Source organism: Pongo pygmaeus, chromosome 9, assembly GCF_028885625.2.
Source record: "Pongo pygmaeus isolate AG05252 chromosome 9, NHGRI_mPonPyg2-v2.0_pri, whole genome shotgun sequence".
NCBI lineage: Eukaryota > Metazoa > Chordata > Mammalia > Primates > Hominidae > Pongo > Pongo pygmaeus.
In genome coordinates, this window is record NC_072382.2 from 125,225,085 (window position 1) to 125,249,075 (window position 23,991).

At 45.9% G+C, this 23,991-nt stretch overlaps 1 protein-coding gene across 15 annotated transcripts in view; it reads left to right on the forward strand.

Annotated features, from left to right (window-relative positions):
- The window catches only part of GRAMD1B (GRAM domain containing 1B), a 267,819-nt gene that overhangs the window by 96,046 nt on the left and 147,782 nt on the right, over nucleotides 1–23,991 (forward strand). For 6 of the 15 annotated variants that reach the window (XM_063671523.1, XM_063671524.1, XM_063671525.1 and 3 more), the window contains one exon: nucleotides 16,764–16,865. The exons of the other annotated variants lie outside the window; for them this stretch is intronic. In XM_063671523.1, the coding sequence (XP_063527593.1) occupies nucleotides 16,764–16,865 (102 nt within the window). The remainder of the gene's footprint in view (nucleotides 1–16,763; nucleotides 16,866–23,991) is intronic. 15 annotated transcript variants of the gene reach the window in all.

A 23,991-nucleotide genomic window follows, 5' to 3' on the forward strand; every position in this document is an offset into this window, starting at 1 on the left:
TTATGAGCACTTAGTCTTTTACTAGTTTTGTGATGTTTTATCCCCATCAACATCAATGACAGGTATTGTTTGAATATGTACTTCATGTAAGATGTATAAGAGCCATACTTAATATTTAGGGAAGTAGGAAATTAAACATTTAAGTCTGTTTTTTGCCCAACATATAGAGATGAGAGGGAGAAATATTTGATTAAACTATAATCTTTGTGTCTATTATGACTAGGTAGAGATTCCTTAGGATGAATTAAAATCAAAACAGATTTCACTAGAATGTTATTTTTATTTTTTATTTTATAGAGACGAGGGTCTTACTATGTTGCCTTAGCTGGTCTCGAACTCCTGGGCTCAAGCAATCTGCCCTGCTCGGCCTCCCAAAGTGCTAGGATTACAGGCATGAGCCACCGCGCCCGGCCAGATTTTACTAGAATCTGCTTGTGAATTCCCTTCAAAATTAAAATTACACTGGAATCCCTTCTGATGATATGCATTCCACTCAATCGATCATTCATCCTCTACTTGCTATCAAACTGCTGCGCTCACCACACAATACGGGGTAGTTTGCAAAGCCACGGACTCTGGAGTGATCTGCATGGATTCTGTCCAGGCTGTGCCACTTACTCTCTGCCCTAAAAACATATTTTTTAGCTTTTTTGAGGCTACATTCTTCAGCTTGTCTTTATAGCACTTTGTTCTTCTGAAATTATCATCTTCTTTTATTTTTCTCTGTTGATGATCTGTCTCTCATTTCTGCATCCCTTCTGCTAAACCACCAGAATTTGAGGTCCTTCAGAGCAAGGACCTTGCCTCAAGGCACTGTTTATTACTGTGTTCCCAGTGGTTAGAAAACAGCCTGGCATATAGAAAACATTCAACCAGGCTGGGTGGGGTGGCTCACTCCTGTAATCCCAGCACTTTGAGAGGCCAAGGTGGGCGGATCATTTGAGGTCAGGAGTTCAAGACCAGCCTGACCAACATGGTGAAATCCTGTCTCTACTAAAAATACAAAAAAATTAGCCGGGTGTGGTGGCACACGCCTGTAATCCCAGCTACTTGGAAGGCTGAGGCACGAGAATCGCTTGAACCGGGGAGGTGGAGGGAGGTTGCAGTGAGCCAAGATTGCGCCACTGCACTCCAGCCTGGGCGACAGAGACTGCCTCAAAAACAAAACAAAACAAAACAAAAAAGATCAACACACTCAACAATGGCATATCCATTTTATAGAATGAGCAACTGTTAACAGTTATCCTTCTCGTGAGCTGTAGCACCGGAGGGTTAAGAAAAAAGTTTCAGATGCCTTCTCTACCCACCAGGAGTTTGACATTCTTGTTCTCTAAGGGCAGCATTGGTGTTGTGGAAAGAGCCCCGAGAGTCAGCAAACTCGAGTTTTATTCTTTGCAGTGCTACTAAATACCTCTGTAACTTTACACTTGTCATTTACCTTCTTTGGGCTGTTGGTTTCCTGTTTGAAAAAGAAAAAATTAGGGCCAAGCGTGGTGGCTCACGCCTATAATCCCAGCACTTTGGGAGGCTGAGGCAGGCAGATCACTTGAGCCCATGAATTTGAGACCAGCCTGGGCAATGTCGTGAGACCTCGTCTCTACAAAAACTACAGAAAATAACCAGGTGTGGCCAGGCGCAATGGCTCACGCCTATAATTCCAGCACTCTGGGAGGCTGAGTCAGGCAGATCACTTGAGGTCAGGAGTTTGAGACCAGACTGGTCAAAATGATGAAACTCCGTCTCTACTAAATATACAAAAATTAGACAGGTGTGGTGGCGCACGCCTGTAGTCCCAACTACTGTGGAGGCTGAGGCAAGAGAATCACTTGAACCTGGGAGGTGGAGGTTGCTGTGAGCTGAGATGGCGCCACTGTACTCCAGCCTGGGTGACAGAGTGAGACTCTGTCTCAAAAAAAAAAAGAAAAGAAAGAAAAGAACTAGGTGTGGTGGCACATGCCTGTGGTCCCAGGTACTCGGGAGGCTGAGATGTGAGGATTGCTTAGGCCCAGGAGGTCAAGGCTGCAGTGAGCTGTGATGGCACCACTGCACTCCAACCTGGGTGACAGAGAGAGACCCTGTCTCAGAAAAAAAAAAAAAAAAGAGAAAGAAAGAAAAAAGAAACAGAAAGAATTAGAATAGTTTATCCCTCGAATTCGTTCCTGCTGTGAAGTATTGGCTCATGATTTTATTAATAAAATTAGAGATTGTTATAAGATGATAACCTGGAAAGAGAGTAACAGTTAAAGGACACACTTATCAAATGAGTATACAGGAAGTGAACCAGGAAGCCACATTTCTGTGTCTCTGTTAGCTGCCTCTAAACCATGTTTGTTCTTAGACTGCTATTCTTTCCCCACTGTCCAGCCAGCGTCAGCCTACCCTCGTGGTTTAGTTCACGTGTTTTAGAATAACCAGCAACTCCCTTCTTTCTCAATCTTTGTGTCTTCCACTTAGCCTTCAAACAGGCTTAATGGAAGATTTCTTAGCTTAGCGTCATGGGACTTTTACGGCTAGACAGGGCCTATGTGATTGTCTAGCACACTCAGTTCATTTTACAGATAAGCAAACTGAGGTTCAGAACGGTGGGGCAACTTGCTCTGTGTTCTACGGAGTCCATGACAGAGTCAGTGCTGGACCCAGCCTTATGAGCCTGGCTCTGGTGCTATTGCTCCACTGTGCTCCGTGCTCTGTTTTCCACATATTTTATTTTATGTATTTGTTTTTTGAGATGGGGTCTCACTCTATTGCCTGGGCTGGAGTGCGGTGGCACGATCACGCTTACTGCAGCCACCGACCTCATGGGCTCAAGTGATCATCCTACCTCAGCTTCTGAGTAGCTGGGACTACAGGCATGCACCACCACACCTGGCTAATTTCCCTACTTTTTTGTAGAGACAGGGTCCTGCTACGTTATCCAAGGTGGTCTTGAACTCCTGGGCTCAAGGAATCCTCCTGCTGCAGCCTCCCAAAATGTTGGGATTACAGGCGTGAGCCACCGTGTCTGGCTGCCACATATTTTACATAGATGAGTACCAATTTATGCATGACTCCATGATAAGTGCGTATGTATGCGACACAGAGCCTAGGTGGAGTTCTGAGAGAGGGAGGAGAAGGGAGGGTATTAGGGGAATTGGCTAACATGATTATGGAGGCTGAGAAGTCCCACAACACGCCAGAGACCCTGGTGTGTCTAGAATTTGTGGGTTCTTGGTCTCACTGACTTCAAAAATGAAGCCACGGACCCTTGCGGTGAGTGTTACAGCTCTTAAGGTGGCACGTCTGGAGTTTGTTCCTTCTGATGTTCGGATGTGTTCGGAGTTTCTTCTTTCTGGTGGGTTCATAGTCTTGCTGGCTCAGGAGTGAAGCTGCAGACCTTCGCGGTGAGTGTTACAGCTCTTAAGGCAGCACATCTGGAGTTGTTCATTCCTCCTGGTGGGCTCAAGGTCTTGCTGGGTTCAGGAGTGAAGCTGCAGATCTTTGCGGTGAGTGTCACAGCTCATAAAAGCAGCGTGAACCCAAAGAGTGAGCAGTAGCAAGATTTATTGCAAAGAACGAAAGAACAAAGCTTCCACACTGTGGAAGGGGACCCCAGCGGGTTGCCAATGTTGGCTGGGGCAGCCTGCTTTTATTCTCTTATCTGGCCCCACCCACATCCTGCTGATTGGTAGAGCTGAGTGGCCTGTTTTGACAGGGCACTGATTGGTGCATTTACAATCCCTGAGCTAGATACAAAGGTTCTCCATGTCCCCATCAGATTAGTTAGATACAGAGTTTCGACACACAGGTTCTCTAAGGCCCCACCAGAGCAGCTAGATACAGAGTGTCGATTGGTGCACTCACAGACCTTGAGCTAAACACAGGGTGCTGATTGGTGTGTTTACAAACCCTGAGCTAGATACAGAGTGCCGATTGGTGTATTTACAATCCCTGAGCTAGACATAAAGGTTCTCCAAGGCCCCACCAGAGCAGCTAGCTACAGAGTGTCAACTGGTGCACTCACAAACCTTGAGCTAAACACAGGGTGCTGATTGGTGTGTTTACAATCCCTGAGCTAGACATAAAGGTTCTCCAAGGCCCCACCAGAGCAGCTAGATAGAGTGTCGATTGGTGCACTCACAGACCTTGAGCTAAATACAGAGTGCCGATTGGTGTGTTTACAATCCCTGAGCTAGATATAAAGACTCTCCACTTCCTCACCAGACTCAGGAGCCCAGCTGGCTTCACCTAGTGGATCCCGCACGGGGGCTGCAGGTGGAGCTGCCTGCCAGTCCCGCGCGCCGTGCGCTCGCACTCCTCAGCCCTTGGGTTGGGACTGGGCGCCATGGAGCAGGGGGCGGCGCTCGTCGGGGAGGCTCGGGCTGCACAGGAACCCACGGAGGCGGGGGCAGTCCTGAGGCCTGCCCCGCGGGAAGCCAGCTAAGGCCCGGCAAGAAATCGAGCGCAGCGCCGGTGGGCTGGCACTGCTGGGGGACCCAGTATACTCTCCACAGCTGCTGGCCCGGGTGCTAAGTCCCTCATTGCAGGGCCGGCCGGCAGCTCCAAGTGCGGGGCCCGCCAAGCTCACACCCACCCGGAACTCCAGCTGGCCTGCAAGCACCGCATGCATCCCTGGTTCCCGCTCGGGCCTCTCCCTCCACACCTCCCTGCAAGCTGAGGGAGTGGGCTCCGGCCTTGGCCAGCCCAGAAAGGGGCTCCCACAGTGCAGCGGTGGGCTGAAGGGCTCCTCAAGTGCCGCCCAAGTGGCAGCCCAGGCAGAGGAGGCGCCGAGAGCGAGCGAGGGCTGTGAGGACTGCCAGCACGGTGTCACCTCTCACTGGGATGCTGGTAGCGTGGCTCAGTCCAAGTCTGCAGGCCTCAGAACCAGAGAAGCTGATGTTGTAACTCTCGGTTTGAGGCCAAAGGCCTAGAACTCAGAGAGCCACTGAGGGACAGAGAGAGGAAGAATATAATCCAACTCTGGCAGTTCCATTCACATATTCACCTTTTCTCAGTTTTTGTTTTCCAGGCCCCCAGCAGAATGGACGGTGCCCACTCACAATGAGGGCGGATCTTCCCCACCTAGTCCACTCAGACTCACATGCTGATCTCTTCTGGCAACACCTTCACAGACATGCCCAAAAATAATCCTTTACCGAGTTCCTAGGTAGTCTTTAATCCAGTCAAATTGACACCTAAAATTAACCATCACAATTACCTTCTCTCTAAAATCAATCTGAGAAGAAAATGGTCATAAAGAATTTGATGCAAATCCCTTTTTTGATTTATAGGATGAACAGTATCCTAGATAAGGAAACAGTGAAAGGCTGGGTTTTTTTTGTTTGTTTTTTTTTTTCCTGCTTTTCATACTCCCCAATGTGAGTAATGGGCAAAAAATTCCAGGAGAATGGGAGCATTCTGAGTGATAAGAACAAGTATCTCTCAACATGTAGAGTGTGTGTACGGGTGGGTTATTTTCAAATTTCAAGTCTGCAAATGGGTAGTTCCAGGTATGGCTTGGTGATTGAAGTGGAGGTTCTTTTGGGGCTAGTCCTTTGTGCTCCTGTCATTTCCCCCCAAACTCTGAGTCTGATCTCCTCAGTGAGAACAATCACTTTAATGCTTAATGCACACCGTAATACACAGCAGAGTTAACAGACTATTCAGACAATCACAGACACAATGGCCTTCCTAGCCATGAGTTTGGAAAAGCGTTTCTAGGAGCTTGTTGTAGCAGAGGCTGTGTAGATGACAAAGAACATGCATTGCATTGTAGATGGGTTATAGTTATGGTGACCAGCCCTTGGAGTTAGGGCAGATTGGGGTATTTGATTGCAAAAAAATGAGACACTTCTATATATTTTTTTAAATTTGCTGATCATGGGAAAATCTTCACGAACACTTGTATTCCTTTTTTTTTTTTGAGATGGAGTTTTGCTTTTGTCACCCAGGCGAGAGTGCAGTGGCATGATCTGGGCTCATTGCAACCTCCATCTCCTGGGTTCAAGCAATTCTCCTGCCTCAGCCTCCAGGGTAGCTGGGATTACAGGCGTGAGCCACCACACCTGGCTAATTTTGTATTTTTAGTAGAGGTGGGGTTTCGCCATGTTGTCTAGGCTGGTCTCCAACTCCTGACTTCAGATGATCCACCCACCTCGGCCTCCCAAATTGTTGAGATTACAGGCATGCACCACTGTGGTCAGCCATATTTGTGATTTAAAGGAGTTGAAGATAAAAGAATTGAGTTTGATAAAAAAGAGGGAGAGAGAAGAATATTATTTTCTTCAAATACTGACTTTTAAGTGAGATAGTGTGCAAAAAATCCATATAATAGGTACTCAATACCTGTTAGTTGACCCTTCCCCTATGATGTGAATTGGTTATTCACAACTATCTTTATACTTTAAGTCCTATTCCTAAACACACACTGAGGTTCTGGAGGGCAGGGCTGGGTCTTAGGCAAATTTGTTCTGCTACCTTCTCACTGGACACCTGGCTCACCCAAAGCTTGCCTCTCATCTGTTTTCTGTGTACAGATTGCCATTCAAAAAGTGTTTTCTGAATGAATTAATTATTTACTTTATGGACCATCAAAATCCTTTTTATGTTCTTGTCCATTTTTATGTCCTTGTCCTCACCCTTGTCCCTTCAAGTTCAGTGGGTCCCAGAACTGAACTTGAAGAGAGTTAATTGGATATAGGCCAGGAGTGTGATTGGACATACGTGTGTGTGTGTGTTTCATTAAAATTCTCAAACTAAAAATAAATGATTTGTGGATTAGTCAACTTCTGTTTTCTTCTGCTCGATATCCTGAATTATCCAGTACCTGTTGCCTCCATGCTAATGAAAAGTGACCATGTGTGGTATGACAAGCTTATCAGAAGGTTGTCAAAGTACTTGGCAGAGAAGACATGGAGTTTAATCCTGAGTGGACAACGGCATTGTGGAAACAGATGAATTATAGTAGATGAATATAGTAAAAAATATAGTAGATGAGTTAAAGTACATGAATTATCTACTTTGTGGACCATCAAAATCCTTTTTATGTTCTTGTCCAAGTTCAGTGGGTCCTGGGACTGAACTTGAAGAGAGTTAATTGGATATAGGCCAGGAGCCTGATTGGGCAGATTTGTGGCAATTACACCTAGACACAGTGACTCCAGCCCCAGTCAATGCGAGGATTTCTCCCCAGGCCCCCCAGGGCACTCTGTGAGTGTTAATGACCAGAGTTCTTGGTTAGGACTGTTTTTATGTCTTCCAATTGGAAAAAACAAGATAATGGTTTTACCATAAGCCAGTTTTTCCCAGGGCTAAGGGCAAATGAAATTGGATGGTGGTTGGATCCGCAGGAGTTGGGGGGCGGACAGGAGTGGGACAGGGAAGGGGAGGCAGGAAGCTGAAAGGATTCTTTCTGGAAAACAGCACAGCTTGCAGGCTGCTTGTCCGTGAGCTCCGAGGTCACTGGAGCCGTTAGTCTTTGATAGGGTTTCTCCATGAATCCCCTGCCCCTACATTTCCTTTGTCCCTTTAGGACCCAAGAATCCATCTGCCTTCCCAGGTGCATCAGCTTCTCCTTTCCTTGGGTGCCTCTTTCCTGGGCCCTCCAGGAAGAACACAAGGCTCTCTGTGTCTTTCCCACCTCATGACCTTTCGGAATTCACATATTTTTGGCTTTTTAAGAGGTTTGGCTTGTGTTGACTAGAGGGAAACAGGTGATAGCAAAATTAATAGCCAGTTGGGAAACCATAGTCATAAAAAATGTCTTAAAAACATATTGAGTCTTAATTGAGTTTGGTCTTCAATCAGATGTGAATGGACCAGTGCTCCTGTTACCTGGGCTGCTTCTAAAATGTTCTTGCCAGAGTTCAGTCGTCGTTTCTGGGGAATCAGCTGCCCCGACTGACTCCAGGTTGGCTCCTAAATCAAGCTATGTTGACTTCAGCTGGCAGAAAAGCCAAGCTGGCACTGCTACCAGGACTGTTTCCTAAGAGTCCCCCAGGGCACCAGCATTTCTGTCTGCAGCTTGCCGAGCTCTTGTGATTCCTGTCCTTGTGCCTAAATGAGGTGGTGCTGGCATCTCTGGTTCCCAAAGACTCCCCCTTGGGCTGCAGGCCAAACATCACTGGTCTCCTAGAAGTCTCTCCAGCCCTGGCTCTAGCTCTGGGAAGTCCTGGCCTATGCCTTGGCACACTGCTCTGTCTTTTTTGGATTGTCTATTGTTTCTTCCCCAGCTGGTTGTTGAGACAGCTCTACTTTTTGTTGTTGTTGTTGTTTTGTTTTGAGACAGAGTTTCATTCTTGTTGCCCAGGCTGCAGTGCAATGGCATGATCTCGGCTCACTGCAACCTCTGCCTCCTGGGTTCAAGTGATTCTTCTGCCTTAGCCTCCTGAGTAGCTGGGATTACAGGTACCCACCACCACACCCGGCTAATTTTTGTATTTTTAGTAGAGATGGGGTTTCACCATGTTGGCCAGGCTGGTCTCGAACTCCTGACCTCATGTGATCTGCCCACCTCAGCCTCCCAAAGTGCTGGGATTACAGGCATGAGCCACTGCGCCCGGCCAAGATAGCTCTACTTTCAAGTGCAGGTTTCTTTTTTTTTTCTTTCTGGTATGGTCATTTGTTTCTTTCTTTTTTTTTTTTTTTTTGAGATGGAGTCTTGCTCTGTTGCCCAGTCTGGAGTGCAGTGGCACGGTCTCGGTTCACTGCAAGCTCCGCCTCCCGGGTTCACACCATTCTCCTGCCTCAGCCTCCCGAGTAGCTGGGACCACAGGTGCCCGCCACCACGCCCGGCCAATTTTTCTGTATTTTTAGTAGAGACGGGGTTTCACCATGTTAGCCAGGATGGTCTCGATCTCCTGAACTCGTGATCTGCCCGCCTTGGCCTCCCAAAGTGCTGGGATTACAGGTGTGAGCCACGGTGCCCGGCTGGTCATTTGTTTATTTCTATGGTTTCACCTGTGACTTTGTGACCTCAGTGGCAGGTGCCATCCCCTGGCAAACTGCCTCAAACTGGTCAGAGCAGACTCTCGTTACTTCTTGTTTCAAGGTTTTCACTTGCCTTGGACTTCCCAGATGTTCTTGCTTTCTGGCTGAGGGCTGCCACTTGCAGAGCAGAGATGGCTGACACTTGCGGCAGAGTGAACATTCAAGCTCAGCCCAGCCCCTGAGTCCCAGCCCAAGCTCAGAGTCCCTTCAGTTTCATCAGTGAGGTTATTCCTGCCACCCACCCCTTCTCCAAGTGAATGTTACGCTCCAGCACTGGAGTGTGCTCAAGGTGAAAGAATAAAGAATTCAGGGACAAAAAACCTTAAATTGAAATCCCTGTTTCTTAGCTTACCAGCACAGTTTGCTCATAGACGTGCCATGTATCCCTGTGAAGTCTTATTTTCTTCATCTTTATTATTTATTTATATTTATTTATTTATTTTAAGATGGAGTCTCATTTTGTCACCCAGGTTGGAGTGCAATGGCGCGATCTCGGCTCACCACAACCCCTGCCTCCTAGGTTCAAGTGATTCTCATGCCTCAGCCTCCCGAGTAGCTGGAATTACAGGCAAGGGCCACCACCACGCCTGACTAATTTTTTGTATTTTCAGTAGAGTCGGGGTTTCACCATGTTGGCCAGGCTGGTCTCCAACTCCTGGCCCCAAGTGATCCACCCGCCTTGGCTTCCCAAATTGCTGGGATTACAGGCATGAGCCACCGTGCCCACCCTATTTTCTTCATCTTTAAAATGGGGATCAGAGTGTGTACGTTTCTTATTTACCTCATGAGGGTGAAAAGTTGGAAGCATATACATGGGAGCACTTTGTAGATGGGGAAGAAGTGTTTTAATGGGAAGGTTTATTCCTAGTATTAAATACAACATATTAGTATGCAGTATCTTGAATGAATTGAAAAAAGCAGCCAGAGTTTGCACTAAAGGAGGTGTTCTCTTATGTAGTCAACAGGTTCTCTCCACCGCACGGGCAGAGCTACCAGTCTCACTGGTAATAACTGTGCCGACTTGGATTTGTCATTAGCCCTATGGCTCAAGGGAGGCAGAGCTCTGGGTCAGCAGGGAAAAAAGTCAATGAGTTAATATTTGAATGTACCAAGGGAAGGGACAGGCCTCTGTGTGACACAGCGCCCAGTAGGCCAGGGTGGAAGATATGGATCATATAGAAGGGAAATGAAGAGAAAGCGGAGAGCACAACATGGACAAAGTTGCAGGAATGAATGTGCACGGGAGATTTGGGGAGCCCGAGCCCCAGAAAGGAAAACAGTGTAAAGGCCTCAGGAAGAGCTTTCTGCTGGGGAAGTCAGTTTCATGTAGTAAGGCCTTGTGTGGCAGGCAGAAAACTTTGGACTGTATTCTGTGACATTATAGGAAGACTTCAAGAGACTGTAACTTGGGAAGAGACTTGACTAGAGCCGTTTTAGAAGATAACAGGGCTGGGCCATGCCTGTAATCCCAGCACTTCGGGAGGCCAAGGTGGGAGGGTCGCTTGAGCCGAGGAGCTCAAGAACAGCCTGGGCAACATAGGGAGACCCCATTTCTACAAATTAAGAAAAAAATTTAGCTGGGTGTAGTGGTGCACACCTGTGGTCCCAGCTACTCAGCAGGCTGGGGTGGAAGGATTGCTTGAGCCTGGGAGTTGAAGACTGCAGTGAGCCATGTTCATGCCACTGCACCCCAGCCTGGGAGACAGAGCTAGCAAGACTTGGCCTCAAATAGTAATAATGATGATAATAATAATAACATCTAGGCACATTAGTGTGCTGGGGCCAGCTGGCATCCACTTGTAGATGCCGATTGTGCATATCATTTCCGAATGCCAATTTCACTGATAGCAGAAATCAATCATGGTGGGAGTATACATGGCAGAAATTGGCAAATAATATAAATCAGCCCCCTCCACCAATCTAGTTGTTAAACATTTATCAGCACAGATAAAGGACCGTTTCAATAGAGTGGGACGTCAGTAGTTTTCAAACCTGAGATGCCTGTTAAAACTCCTTCAGGCTCCAACCCAGGCCCCCTGAATCAGAATCCAGGATCAATGAGGGAATGGGAACCTTTTTCTTTTTTTAAAAAGTTTCCAGGTGATTCTTATGCAGCCAGGGTGGTACTGATATTTGGACTAGAGCAAGGATAATAGGAATAGAGAGGAGAGGATGGATATAAAAGATGTTTCAAAGGTCGGAGCCAATATAACTCAGTGATAGATTGGAGGTAGGGAGTGGAGGAGAGAGAACTGCTGGAACTATTTCTGTGTTTCCTTGTTTGTGCAACTAAGTCGAGGGATGGTGATGCAGGTGACTGAGCTAAGGAAGGCAGATGGGAGTTGTTGGGGAGAAGTGAGGGTGTGGGAGGGGGAAGGGGTAGTTTTGGACAGGCTGTAGGATGAGCCTAGGGAGGTAGGGTTTTGGTGACGTCCTGTAAATAGCTGGATATGGGGGACTGGAGCTTGGCGGAACAGTAGGAGTTTTAGATACAGGTTTGGGAGTGAACGTGTGGCTTTTTGTTGGAGCCATAAATCAGCCCCCTCCACCAATCTAGTTGTTAAACATTTATCAGCACAGATAAAGGACCGTTTATCTGCACAGATAAAGGATGAGATTGCTGGAGAAGAATGTGTCATGTGAGAAGAAGAGAAAGAGACTCTGGACAGAACTCTAGGGGCAACTTTTCAGAGGTTGGTAGGGGAAGAGAAGCCAAGTAGAGATCAAACAAAGAGCGGTATGTATGTTGAAAGCCCAAGTCGATGGCTCCTTAGAGAGAGGAGTTCCTTTAGGTGTTTTCACATTTCCAGAAGCCTAATAGAAACCACACGTACATTTTTCTGTAACAAGACAACCTAAAACATTCCTTTGTTTGGCTTGAATTCTATCAATCCAGTGTGGTAAGACATGTCCTTGGAGGCTGACCTGAAGCTCTGAATGGTAGTTGTGTGTCTTTCATTAGAAACACACTTGGGGCCTGGCGCGGTGGCTCACACCTGTAATCCCAGCACTATGGGAGGCAGAGGCAGGCGGATCACCTGAGGTCAGGAGTTTGAGACCAGCCTGACCAACATGGTGAAACTCCATCTCTACTAAAAAAAATACAAAATTAGTCGGGTGTGGTGGCACATACCTGTAATCCCAGCTACTAGGGAGACTGAGGCAGGAGAATCACTTGAACCCGGGAGGCAGAGGTTGCAGTGAGCTGAGATCACACCACTGTACTCCAGCCTGGGCAACAAGAGTGAAACTCCATCTTGAAAGAAAAAAAAAAAAAAAAAAAGAAACACACTTGGGAATATTGTTTGAGGGTTCTTGGTGGAGAGGAAGTTGGGACATTGTGGGAAACAGAAGTGAAGGCCCTCTGTGTGTCCTGGCTGACTCTGTGAGAGGAAATGGATGGAGAAGTTACTTGAACTCCTCATTAAACTGGAGCAGTTTAGTTAAAGGGATCAAGATCATACTGATTGTTGAAAACAAAGATTTGGGCCGGGCGTGGTGGCTCACGCCTGTGATCCCAGCACTTTGTGGGGCCTATGCGGGCAGATCACTTGAGGTCAGGAGTTCAAGACCAGCCTGGCCAACATGGTGAAACCCCACCTCTATTAAAAATACAAAAATTAGCTAGGAGTGGTGGTGGACGCCTGTTATCTCAGCTACTTGGGAGGCTGAGGCAGGAGAATGGCTTTAACCTGGGAGGTGGAGTTTGCAGTGAGCCAGGATTGCAGCACTGCACTCCAGCCTGGGTGACAGAGTGAGACTCTGTCAAGGAAGGAAGGGAGGGAGGGAGGGAAGGAGGGAAAGAAAGAGAGAGAGAGAAAGAAAGAAAGATTGATTTGGGCATAAAATGGATTCTGGCTTGCCTTGGGCTTAAGAACTTTCTGCAGCTTTTCAGCACTGACTTCCTTCTCCAACATGAATACTCTGCATTGGGAAGCAAGAGATTTTCCACGGGCAGGAAGGGGACCCAGGGAGTAGGGGTGGGGGAAAGTGAGGGGAGGGTGCGTGTGTGGAGAGTGGAGGGAGGCTGGCCTTGAGGCTGGCCCAGGGTTTTGACCAGTTCTCACAAACTTCAAGTTCTGGGAAGCAACTTGGTTGACCACATTACCCTCTGAGTAAAGGTTTAGTAAGTGACCTGGTTAATTTGTATTTATTCTCTTAAGAGAGCTGAAGATTTCACTGTGAAGTTAAGTAGTGATTGAGGCCAAGGAAGCTAGTAGGATGTGGGAAACTAGAAAAAGGTGGTGTGCTCCTTTACCTAAGAGCAAGTGAAGAGAGTTGAAGCTGACAGTTTCTCCTTGCGCCTTTTCTCAGAACGCATTTGAGGAATATAATAGGGTAAGTATAATTATTTTAATTATGTGTGGTGATAGGCCTAGAATTTTATTGTAGGTGAGGGATCCTTTACCCTTTGTGAAAAAGGATAAAGAATATTTATTTATTTTTCCTAGCCAGAGCTTGATGAGCTGTATTCATGAGAGCTAAGGATTGGCATGAAAATTTAAAGCTTATAGATAGGCTGGGTGTGGTGGCTCTCGCCTGTAATCCCAGCACTTTGGGAGGCCGAGGTGAAAGGATTGCTTGCACCCAGGAGTTTAAGATCAGCCTGGGCAACATAGGGAGACCCAGTCTCAATTTTTTAAAAAATTAATACTAATAGATAATTCAGAAAGAAAGAAACAAAAACGTTGTAGCCTTGGTTTTCAACACCTTTTTTTTTTTTTTTTTTTTTTACTTTCACTGGTTGTGCCTAAATGGAGAGCCATATTCTTTCCTTCCCACCTTCTCCTGGAGGTGCTGTCAGGCTTGAGATGCAGCTTCCTCATGTTGAATAACTGAGAGTTGGACCACAACTTTGACATGGGGCAGGAAAGAGGAGCCCTGGCATTAGGAAGATCCTGGTGGGTTTTGTTACAGTGGCTTCTTTATGGGGAAGGTCCACATATGTCTAATTCAAGTCGGCATCTCCAGATGCCTGGAACCAATGCCTAAAACATAGTTGGTGGAAACATGGATGGATGAATGACGTATCAGGAGTGGTGGGCTCCCTGAGGTCACGGGCCATGCCTTACACATCCAGCAAGGCCTAGCAGGGTCCTTCCTTCTTTCTTTTTCTTTCTTTTCTTTTCTTTTTCCTTCCTTCCTTCCTTTCCTTTTTTTTTTTTTTTTGATGGAGTCTCGTTCTGTTGCCAGGCTGGAGTGAAGTGGCGCAATCTGAGTTCACTGCAACCTCTGCCGCCCGGGTTCAGGCGATTCTCCTGCCTCAGCCTCCTGAGCAGCTGGGATTACAGGCATGCCCACCACGCTCAGCTATTTTTTTGTATTTTTAGTAGAGACAGGGTTTCACCACGTTGGCCAGGATGGTCTTAATCTCTTGACCTCGTGATCCAACCGCCTTGGCCTCCCAAAGTGCTGGGATTACAGGTGTGAGTCACCGCGCCCAGCCTCAGGGTACTTTCAACATAGATGTTCAAAAAGTATGCCCAAGGAAGGAAGGTGCAATCTGTGCCGATTTGAGAGTACTCAGCAAGGTATCTTTCTGGGCAGACCAGTGAGTACTCAGTGGAAGTGGAGACTTTTACAAATACCTCAAGGGAAGATAGGGCTACATATTTGCACATTCATCAGATATGTATTATACACCTAATATGTGCTAGGCACTGTGGGTGGAAAAAAATGACACAATGGGACCATCGCTCTCAAATAATTTATAGTATGGTAGAAGGTTTAGGGAAATGAATCATTAATCACTGCATCCCAAGGAGTATGATAATTGTCATGATAAAGGGTAGTGCAGGCCAGATGCAGTAAGTAGCTCACACCTGTAATCCCGGCACTTCGGGAGGCCGAGGCAGGTGGATTCCTTGAGTCCAGGAGTTCAAGACCAGCCTGGGCAAGATGGTGAGAACTTGTCTTTACAAAAAATACAAAAATTAGCCCAGTGTGATGGTGGCACAACTGTAGTCCCAGCTACTCAGGAGGCCGAGGTGGAGGATTGCTTGAGCCTGGAAGGCAGAGGTTGCAGTGAGCCAAGATCCTGCCACTGCATCCAGCCAGGGTGACAGATTGAGACCCTGTATCAAAAAAAAAAAAAAAAAAAAGGTAGTCCAGGGTGATACAGGACTATAATGTGGGTGGTGGCCACCAAGGAAGATTTACTACTTTTGAAGAATAATAGTAGCTATAATATTGTGTGTCTACTCATCTTTCCAAGTACTTGTGGGTATTTATTTAATTCTCCCAAAACCCCAAGAACATAGATGCTATTTTCACCCCCATTTTATAGAGGTTGGACATCAGCAGCATAGGTGGAAGTGTCAAGACTTGAACTCAGGCAGTCCAAAGCTGGAGCCCTTAACCTCAACCCCTAAACTGCATTGCTTCCATGATGGGAATTACTGGGACAAAGAAGGGTGGGAGAAAAGTCTCTACCAGGCCAGTAGAAGGGCAAATTAAAAGGCAGAGGCAAGTAGAAGGGCTGGAGTGGAGAGTGGAGGTGAGGTGAGGGAGCTGGGTAGAGAGGCAACAGCCAGGTTATGAGGCTGTTATGGCTGAGATAAGGAGTTGGAACTTGTTCGGAAATCATGGGAAGGCTAAAGGATTTTAAGCCAGGAAGAGCCATGATTAAATCTGTGTTTCCGTAAGACCATTGTTTCAGTGTCAGGATAGACTGGAGTGGGGCCAGAGTGGCAACGGGGAGGGCGGTGAAGAGCCTGTTAAAGTAATCTGGGTGAGGAGGGATGAGAGCTTGGTTTCAGACAGCGGCCGTGGGAGTGATGAATGGAAGGCGGATGGATTTGAGAGTCACTAAAGAAGTAAGGTCTGTAGGACTTGGTGTCAAACTGATGTGGGGTTGCGTTTCTAGTTCATATGAATCTTTACTTGTGGAGTATAAGGAGAGGAGAAAAAGATGGTGAATTCAGTGGTGGGAATGCTCAGTTCAAGGTTGCTGTGGGACATTTAAGAGAGCTCTGTACCTCTGCAAATGTACGATACTAAAAATAAGTATTATTTTTAATTTTTTTCTTGTCCTTCCTTTCTCCCTCCCTCCCTTCCTTCCCTTCTTTCCTTCCTTCCTTTCTTTCCTTCTCTCTCTCTGTCTCTCTTTCTTCTTCCACCCGATGGCACAAGAGAAAAATAAGCATTATTAACAGTTGTTGGGGATGTATTTATTTACTTGCCAAGCCTTCTGCTAAGTGCTGCATTTTTGTTGTTGTTTAAATGACTTTATATTGAAAAGTTACAACTCTGATGTAAATATGTATGGCATAGGAGGACAAAAAGGGAATGCGAGAAAATAACCAAGTATGGGGAAATAGAGTCATCTCTCTGATGACATAGATAAGGACACCTAGATGAGCTTACTGTGGTTCACACTGACTTTACGGGGTTCCACAAAGACCAGTCTACAGACCAGAGGTTCTCCATGATCAAGTCATATTCAGGACTCCTGCCCACATGCAAGAGTGAAATTAATTCCTCAAGGGCTTGCACACCCACACCACAGAAGACACTTAAAATATTATCTCCAACTCATCACATAAAACCATACAAAAGCTAACCATTTCTTATTTAGAAGATAGTTACTACTTACAAAACTGCCAAGAGCAGCTCACATTTTTTTTTCTTTTATTTATTTTAAAAAAAGGTTTTCACCACGATGTCCAGGCTGGCCTCAAACTCCAGGGCTCAAGTGATAACCCCACCTTGGCCTCCCAAAATACTAGTATTACAGGCATGAGCAACCATGCCCAGCCAACTCACATTTTTCTTTCTTTTTTTTTTTTTTTTTGAGGCAGGATCTCACTCTGTCACCCAGGCTGGAGTGCAGTGGCACGATCTCGGCTTACTGCAACCTCCACCTCCCGGATTCAAGCAATTCTCCTGCCTCAGCCTCCCGAGTAAGAGAACATAAGAGCTTGGAACACAAAAAATAAACTAGGAAGCGCTACCACGTTAGGTGCTGGATATTAATTAACTTGCTTAATCCTCACAGCAGGTCTGTAAAGTTGCTTACATTTTGACAGATAAAAGGATGGGAATGTAGAGAGAGGTTAAGAAATTTGCTCTGAGTTGCTAAGAAAACAAGTGGCCAAGCTAGAACTCAAATCCTTGGTTTGATCCATACCAGTGCTGTCCAATAAAGCTTTCTGCAGTGAGGAAAATGCTCTCTATCTGTACTGTCCACGATGAAGCCACTAGCCACATGTGGATGTTGAGTACTTGAAATACTGGTGTGACTAAGGAACTGCATTTTCAATTAATTTAAATTTATGTAGCTGCATGTGACTAGTGACCACGTATTGGAGAGTTCAGCTCTGTGCTCTGCTATCTTTGGGAGTTATCAGCATATCCATAATAATTGAAGCCTTGAGTGTGATAAGATCTCACAAAGAGATGAATTGCAGTAGATTTTAATCTCATATGGGCCCAGGCATATTTGAGAATCTGATGAAGGCTGTAAACTTCTCTCAGGAACATATAATATTATTGCACATTATATTGATAACAGTTTCAGAGGTCCACAAAACTTAGGTTTCCCTGATATAAAACAGGAAGAAGCAGGAACCCAATAGAATGTAAACTCCTTCAGAGCAGAGACCTTGTCTGTTTTGTTTACTGCTCTATACCCAGTATCTAGGTTCTAGAACAATGCTTAGTACATAATTGATGCTTGGTAATTTTAAATGAGTGTCTGAATGAGTCCCGGGAAACATTTTAGGACCAAGTAGAAGAAGAGCCCAAGAAACTTCCCCAGAAAAAGAAGTGAAAGTAGGACAAAACACAAGAAGCAGGAGAGAGTAATGCCAGAGAAGGCAGGAAGCATGCATTTCAAGAAGGAGAATAATCATCAATGTCAGACCTGCCTGGCAGGTCAAAGATTAAGATTTAACTATTGTCATTGGTCTTGGTGTAACAGAGGTCCCTGCTGATAAAACCAAGGAGAGGTAGGCATGGGGTGCACATTGCAATAGATTAATTCATAAAGCAGTGGTGAAGAAGTAGGGGCATTGAGAATAACATCCAGTGAACCTCAAATCCTGGTTGCCCCCCAGAATCATTTTTAAGCTTTTAAAAATACGCATTCCTGGACAGGTTCATACTCTGATTTCATACATTTGGAGAGGGGCCAAGGAATCTGCATAGTAAAGCTCCTGAATTTATTATAATATTGTTTTAATGGAAGTTCAGCAATTACCAAGTAGTATGTATATTCTTGCAATAAAATGGCCATCAAGAGAGGAAAACTAACGCTGGGTGTGGTGGCTCATGCCTATAATCCCAGCACTTTGGGAGGCCAATCCAGGTGGATCATTTGAGGCCAGGAGTTCAAGACAAGCCTGACCAACATGGCTAAACCTTATCTCTATTAAAAATACAAAAATTAGCCCAGCATGGTGGTGCGGGCCTGTCATCCCAGCTACTCAGGAGGCTAAGGTGGGAACTTGAACTCGGGAGGCAGAGGTTGCAGTGAGCCAAGATCATGCCACTGCACTCCAGCCTGGGCAACGGAGCAAGACTCTGTCTCAAAAAAAAAAGAGAAAAAGTAAAAAGAAAGAAGTGGAGGGAGAGCCTTTTCTTTTGTTAAACACAGACATGGGCATGTTCAGAGGTGAACTATTTTATTTTTTTAGTGACATGGTTTCACCCTGTGGCCTGGGCTGGAGTGCAGTGGTGTGATAATAGTTCACTGTAACCTTGATCTCTTCTGCCCAAGCGTTCCTCCCACCTCAGCCTCCCCGGTGAAGCCGCGTTGTTGTCTGGGGTAATACCTGAGGTTCATCATCTTATGCCAAGAAAGTTAAGGACACAGACACACATGAGGAGTGAGTTTAGGAGTGAAGGTTTAATAGGCAAAAGAAAGAGAAAGAACAACTCACTCTTGTGAGACAGGGGCACCCAAATGGGAATTACGCCCGGCGCTGTGGAGTGTACCAGATTTTTATAGACAGGCTTGAGGAGGTGGTGTCTGATTTATATAGGGCTCACAGACTGGTTGGACCAGGTGTGACGTTTACATAGCCCAGGGGGAAGGCTGGCCATTCCACCCTAATCTTATTATCCAGATGGGCTTTCCACTTGGCTGGCACCATGTTGTTTGCTCCTTACCATACATGTGGCTGGCAAAGAGAAGAGAAGATGGAGCCACCATTTTGAACATGCCTAGTCCCAGGTAGCCTTTTCCTATTGGCACAACTGCTGGCGTTCACCCATGGAAGCTTCCAGCTTGTTTGTCTATGTCTGCAGCTCGATTTTACAGGCTCTTTGTTAGAAAAGAAAATTATTTGGGGGATGCTTTTCATTAACAGGAAAATCTTATGGAGGACTTCCTTACCCTCACTATCTGCCTAAATAATTTCTTCTTTTATTTTTTGAGATGAAGTCTCGCTCTTGTCCCCCAGGCTGGAGAGCAATGGTGCGATCCTGGCTCACTGTAACCTCTGCCTCCGGGTTCAAGCAATTCTCCTGCCTCAGCCTCCTGAGTAGTTGGGATTACAGGAGCCTGCCGTCATGCCTGGCTAATTTTTGTATTTGTAGTAGAGACGGGGTTTCACCATGTTGGCCAGGCTGGTCTCGAACTCCTGACCTCAGCTGATCCGCCCGCCTTGGCCTCCCAAAGTGCTGGGATTACAGTCGTGAGCCACCGTGCCCTTTCAATTTCTTCTTAACTCCCATATCACTGGTAGCTAGGACTACAGGCACACACCACCGCACCGTGCTAATTTTTGTTTTAATTTATTTTTTGTAGAGATGAAGCCTCACTGTATTACCCAGGCTGGTCTCAAAACTCTCGGGCTCCAGCGATCCTCCTGCCTCAACCTCCCAAAATGCTGGGATTACAGGTGTGAGCCACCTCACCCAGTCCCAAGAACCATTAGAGAAGTATTCATGAGTTGTAAGGAGCTATCAAGATATTTAGCTGGATTTTGAATCCCTGAATCTTTGACCAGGGATTCTACCTACCTTGCTGCAGGTTCCCATGGGAGCAATTAGGCAGAAGTGAACCTTCTAACTCAGTAGACAGATTCTCAATATTCACCTCAAGTACGTTATTTCTAAGTGGTGTTTGAGGATATTGAGGGATGTTCTGTAAGGAGTTGGCAGTACCACAGTCACGTTTGTTTACTTATTTTCTATTATTAGACTTGTCCATACCTGCTTGCCAGGTGGCACACAGAAACTCCTCCTTTATTCTCTCCATCTTTGCTACCTGCCTTCTCTTCCCCCATACACCTTTCCCACTTAAGCTGAAATAGTAAATGCCAGAGTCATTTTACATGTAGAAATAATTTAGCATGAAAACCCAGCTCTCTCTTCTGTCAGTGGTGGTGAGGCCCTACTTTTCAGGCTAAGGGCCTTTTCTGTTATCTTTCTCCCATGTACTGGCTTATTTCAAAATATTCTGACACACTAACTGAATAATCAGTGTAATAGATATCCACCACTTATGATACACTCACCAAGGGCCTGATACTGCCTTAAACATGTTCTACAGATGATTTCTACCATTTCTAATTTCCACTGCAATGTTTTTTTTTTTTAACTTTTAATTTTTTTTGAAGTAACAGCAATCTTGAATCCAACAGAACTGCAATCTTTTAAGGCATGCATTATTACCCACATCTGACTCTTAGAAAAGTGAAATAATTTTCTCAATCTCCCCCTCTGCTAAGTGGCAGAGTCAGGACTAGAATGTGCGTCTCTCTGACGCCATATCCTGAACTCAGATACTGTGACTGGATTATTCACAACTTAATCCTCTATGCAGTTCTATAAATAGAGGACTAAGTTGTGAGTAATGACAATAAGTCTCCATTTTTCGGGAAATAGGCTAAAGGAGGATAAGTGACTTGGCCAAGGTTAGAAGCCTAATAAGAAACAAAGCCTATGTCCCAAGGACCTCAATCCAGAAAAACAAAAAACAAATAAAGCCAGGGGGCAAACCCAGGTTCGTCTGCCTTGGTGCTATTTCTACTGTATCACTGCTTAAAATAATGTATTTCCCCATTTTTATTAACGAAGACATCTATAACTGCCACTCAGAGCCTTTTGCAGCTTCTAATTAGCACGAGATACTAACGGGAAAGATTGACTCAGTTGCAGCCAGAAGTAAAGAAATGAAGTACATTAGTCTATGCAGCCTGGGTGTGGGTAAATGTAGTTTCCATCAAGCTCTGGAAATACTGCATTACAGCCTACATGCCCCCATGACAGCTTGGGACCACCTGAATCTCTCAGAACCCCTTCTGGGCATAGGAGGCTGTGACTCCTGTAGTGTTGCCTGGAAGAGAAAGAGCTGTTTCTCCCTAGGAAGCACCTACTCAGTAGAGGTTGCCATATTCCGTCTTTCTAGCAGTGAAGCTGTGCCTTTCAGAGGGCAGAAGGACGGCTTCCTGGTTGTTTGTGGGTTTAGTTTGTACTTTCTGCACGTGTCCTGGGTACAGGGAGGGAGGAAGGGATATCACTGGAATCATGAGAATTTGCCCAGCCCGCATTGCAGAGCTTCCTGGTCACAGCCTAATGAATTTCTGCCTTGTGGAGCGTGCTTTGGCTCAGATTCCTATGGCTTTTTCCCAGTCCTTCCAGTGCTGCTGGTATTAATGTGACCTTCCGGGATAAGCTCCTGCACTAGCACGCTGGTGTTAAACAAAACCAGGGTTCTGCTTCAGCTGCTTTCCCTCAGGAATATCCCAGAATTTTACCAAGAGCTTCCCACCTTATTTAGGAACATGGTCTAGTGTTCCAAAATTTGATTTATACAATGAATTTTATCTGAAGCTTGAATGTACAGCAGGAGGGATTTAAGTCATCCTAGTTCCATATCTAGCTGTCTTGAGCGAATGGCAAACAGTTGCTTATACAAATTCCCTTCCTTGCAGTGTTAAGCCATCTTTCAGTCATCCGGTGCCCAGGCAAAGACATTCCAAATCCTAGTTTAGAGTTTCTTTTTCAGGGTTTCTAACAGACAGTTTCATCTGTTAGTGCCCTCTTCTGGACTTTCTCCAAGTTCTTTTCAACCTCCTGAATCCCAGAGCGGACGCAGACTGGATGCCTTCTCCCACGAAGGCCTTGACTAACCTGGAGTGCAGGGGGATGTGCTTTTTGACCTTGTAGCATGCTGCACTCCTTTATAAACACCTTGGCCTGGAGGTTGCCCTTTTCATGGTCTCAGAAGACTGGTAGGTTTATTTAGGGAGCGGCATGAGCTGCCTGGGGTCCAGGTGGCCTGTATCATTGAAAAAGGCTCATATAAGAGAATAATTGAAAGGGTGTGTGTGAGAGGGTGAGGCAGTGTCTGAATCTCTGGAAATTCTGCTTAGCAATATTATTTCATGGGATTGAGTGGAGGAGTGTTGGCATCAATTCATCCATTTAACTTTTTTTTTTTTTGAGATGGAGTCTCTCTCTGTTATCTAGGCTGGAGTGCAGTGGCACGATCTTGGCTCACTGCAACCTCCACCTCCCAGGTTCAAGTGATTCTCCTGCCTCAGCTTCCTGAGTAGCTGGGATTATAGGCGTGCACCATCACACCTGGCTAATTTTTGTATTTTTAGTAGAGATGGGGTTTCACCATGTTGGCCAGGCTGGTCTTGAACTCCTTACCTCAGGTGATCCACCCGCCTCGGCTTCCCAAAGTGCTTGGATTACAGGTGTGAGCCACCACACTTGGCCCATTTAACTTCTTTAAGACTGTTGAAAAACAAGCTCAAATAATGGGAGGAAATAGGGCCAGGCCTCTGCCGAGGGTACTGGGGGAGGAAAGATCCTATATATGCCCTATGCCTGTTGCCACTGTGGATTTATCTAGAGTCCCTCCAGCTCAATATTCACCTCTCTGATGTGTTCCCTGGAGCTTTCCAACAGAGGTGTCCACCAACGACACCTTGTTCATTTTTCTGCTGTTGTTGCATCACGGTCCACAGTGAATATTTGTATGTCTTAGACTGGGAGCTCTTTGCTGGAGAGACCTTGTCCTGATCATCTTTACAGTACTGTCTCCTAGCACAGTGCCGAGTACATGAGAGTGGTAAACGGAATTGAACTAGAATGCCTTTTCTTCTCATTTCTGCATGTCTTGAGTCTATCCAGTTTTAAGTGGCAGCACAAAAATCTTGTTGTTAAGACAGAATTGTCTTATTGGTCCCAGAAGGACATGACATTTCTGCATTCTGTGTTCCCATAGCACTTAATATATACCATTGAGAGTTATCATTTTTCTGCTTTTAAACATAGTTATTTATATTGAGTCTTACTTTCCAGATTCTAAGCACTTTGAGAGCAGGATCCTTGTTTGGTTCACGTCTTTCTTTTCCTATAACTCACAAAATGATGCCTTGCATATAGGATAATGGCACCTAGCATTTACATAGCAGTTAAAATATGACAGATGCTCTTTTTCATACTTCACATTTCTTTCTCTTTCTTTCCTCCTTCTTTCTTTCTTTTTCTCTTTCTTTCCCTCTCCTTTGCCTCCCCTCTCCTCCCTTCCTCCTCCTCTCCCCCTCCCCTCCTCTCCCCCTCCCCTCCTCTCCCCCTCCCCTCCTCTCCCCTTCTCCTCCTTCCGTCCCCTCCCCCTCCCCCTCCCCTCTCCCTCCCCTCCCTTTCATTCTCCCTTCCCTCCCCTCTCCTCCCCTCCCCTCCCCTAGCACAGTGCTGGGTACTTGAGAGTGGTACATGGAAAATGGAAATGGAAATGGTAAGTGATAAATGGAACTGTCACTGGACTAGCTTTCTTGAGCGAATGGCAAACAGTTGCTTATACAATTCCCTTCTTTGCAGTGTTAAGGCATCTTTCAGTCATCGGTGCCAAGGCAGTCATTCCAAATCCTAGTTTAGAGCTTCTTTTTCGGAGTTTCCAAAAGACAGTTTTATCTGTTAGTGGCCTCCCCTTCCCCTCCCTCCCGTCTCCCTTCCTTTCCCTCTCCCTCCCCTCCCCTCCCTTCCCTCCCTTCCCCTTTCCCTTCTCTCTCCCTTCCTTCTCCTTCTCCCTTCCTTTCCCTTCCTTCTCCCTTCCTTTCCTTTCCC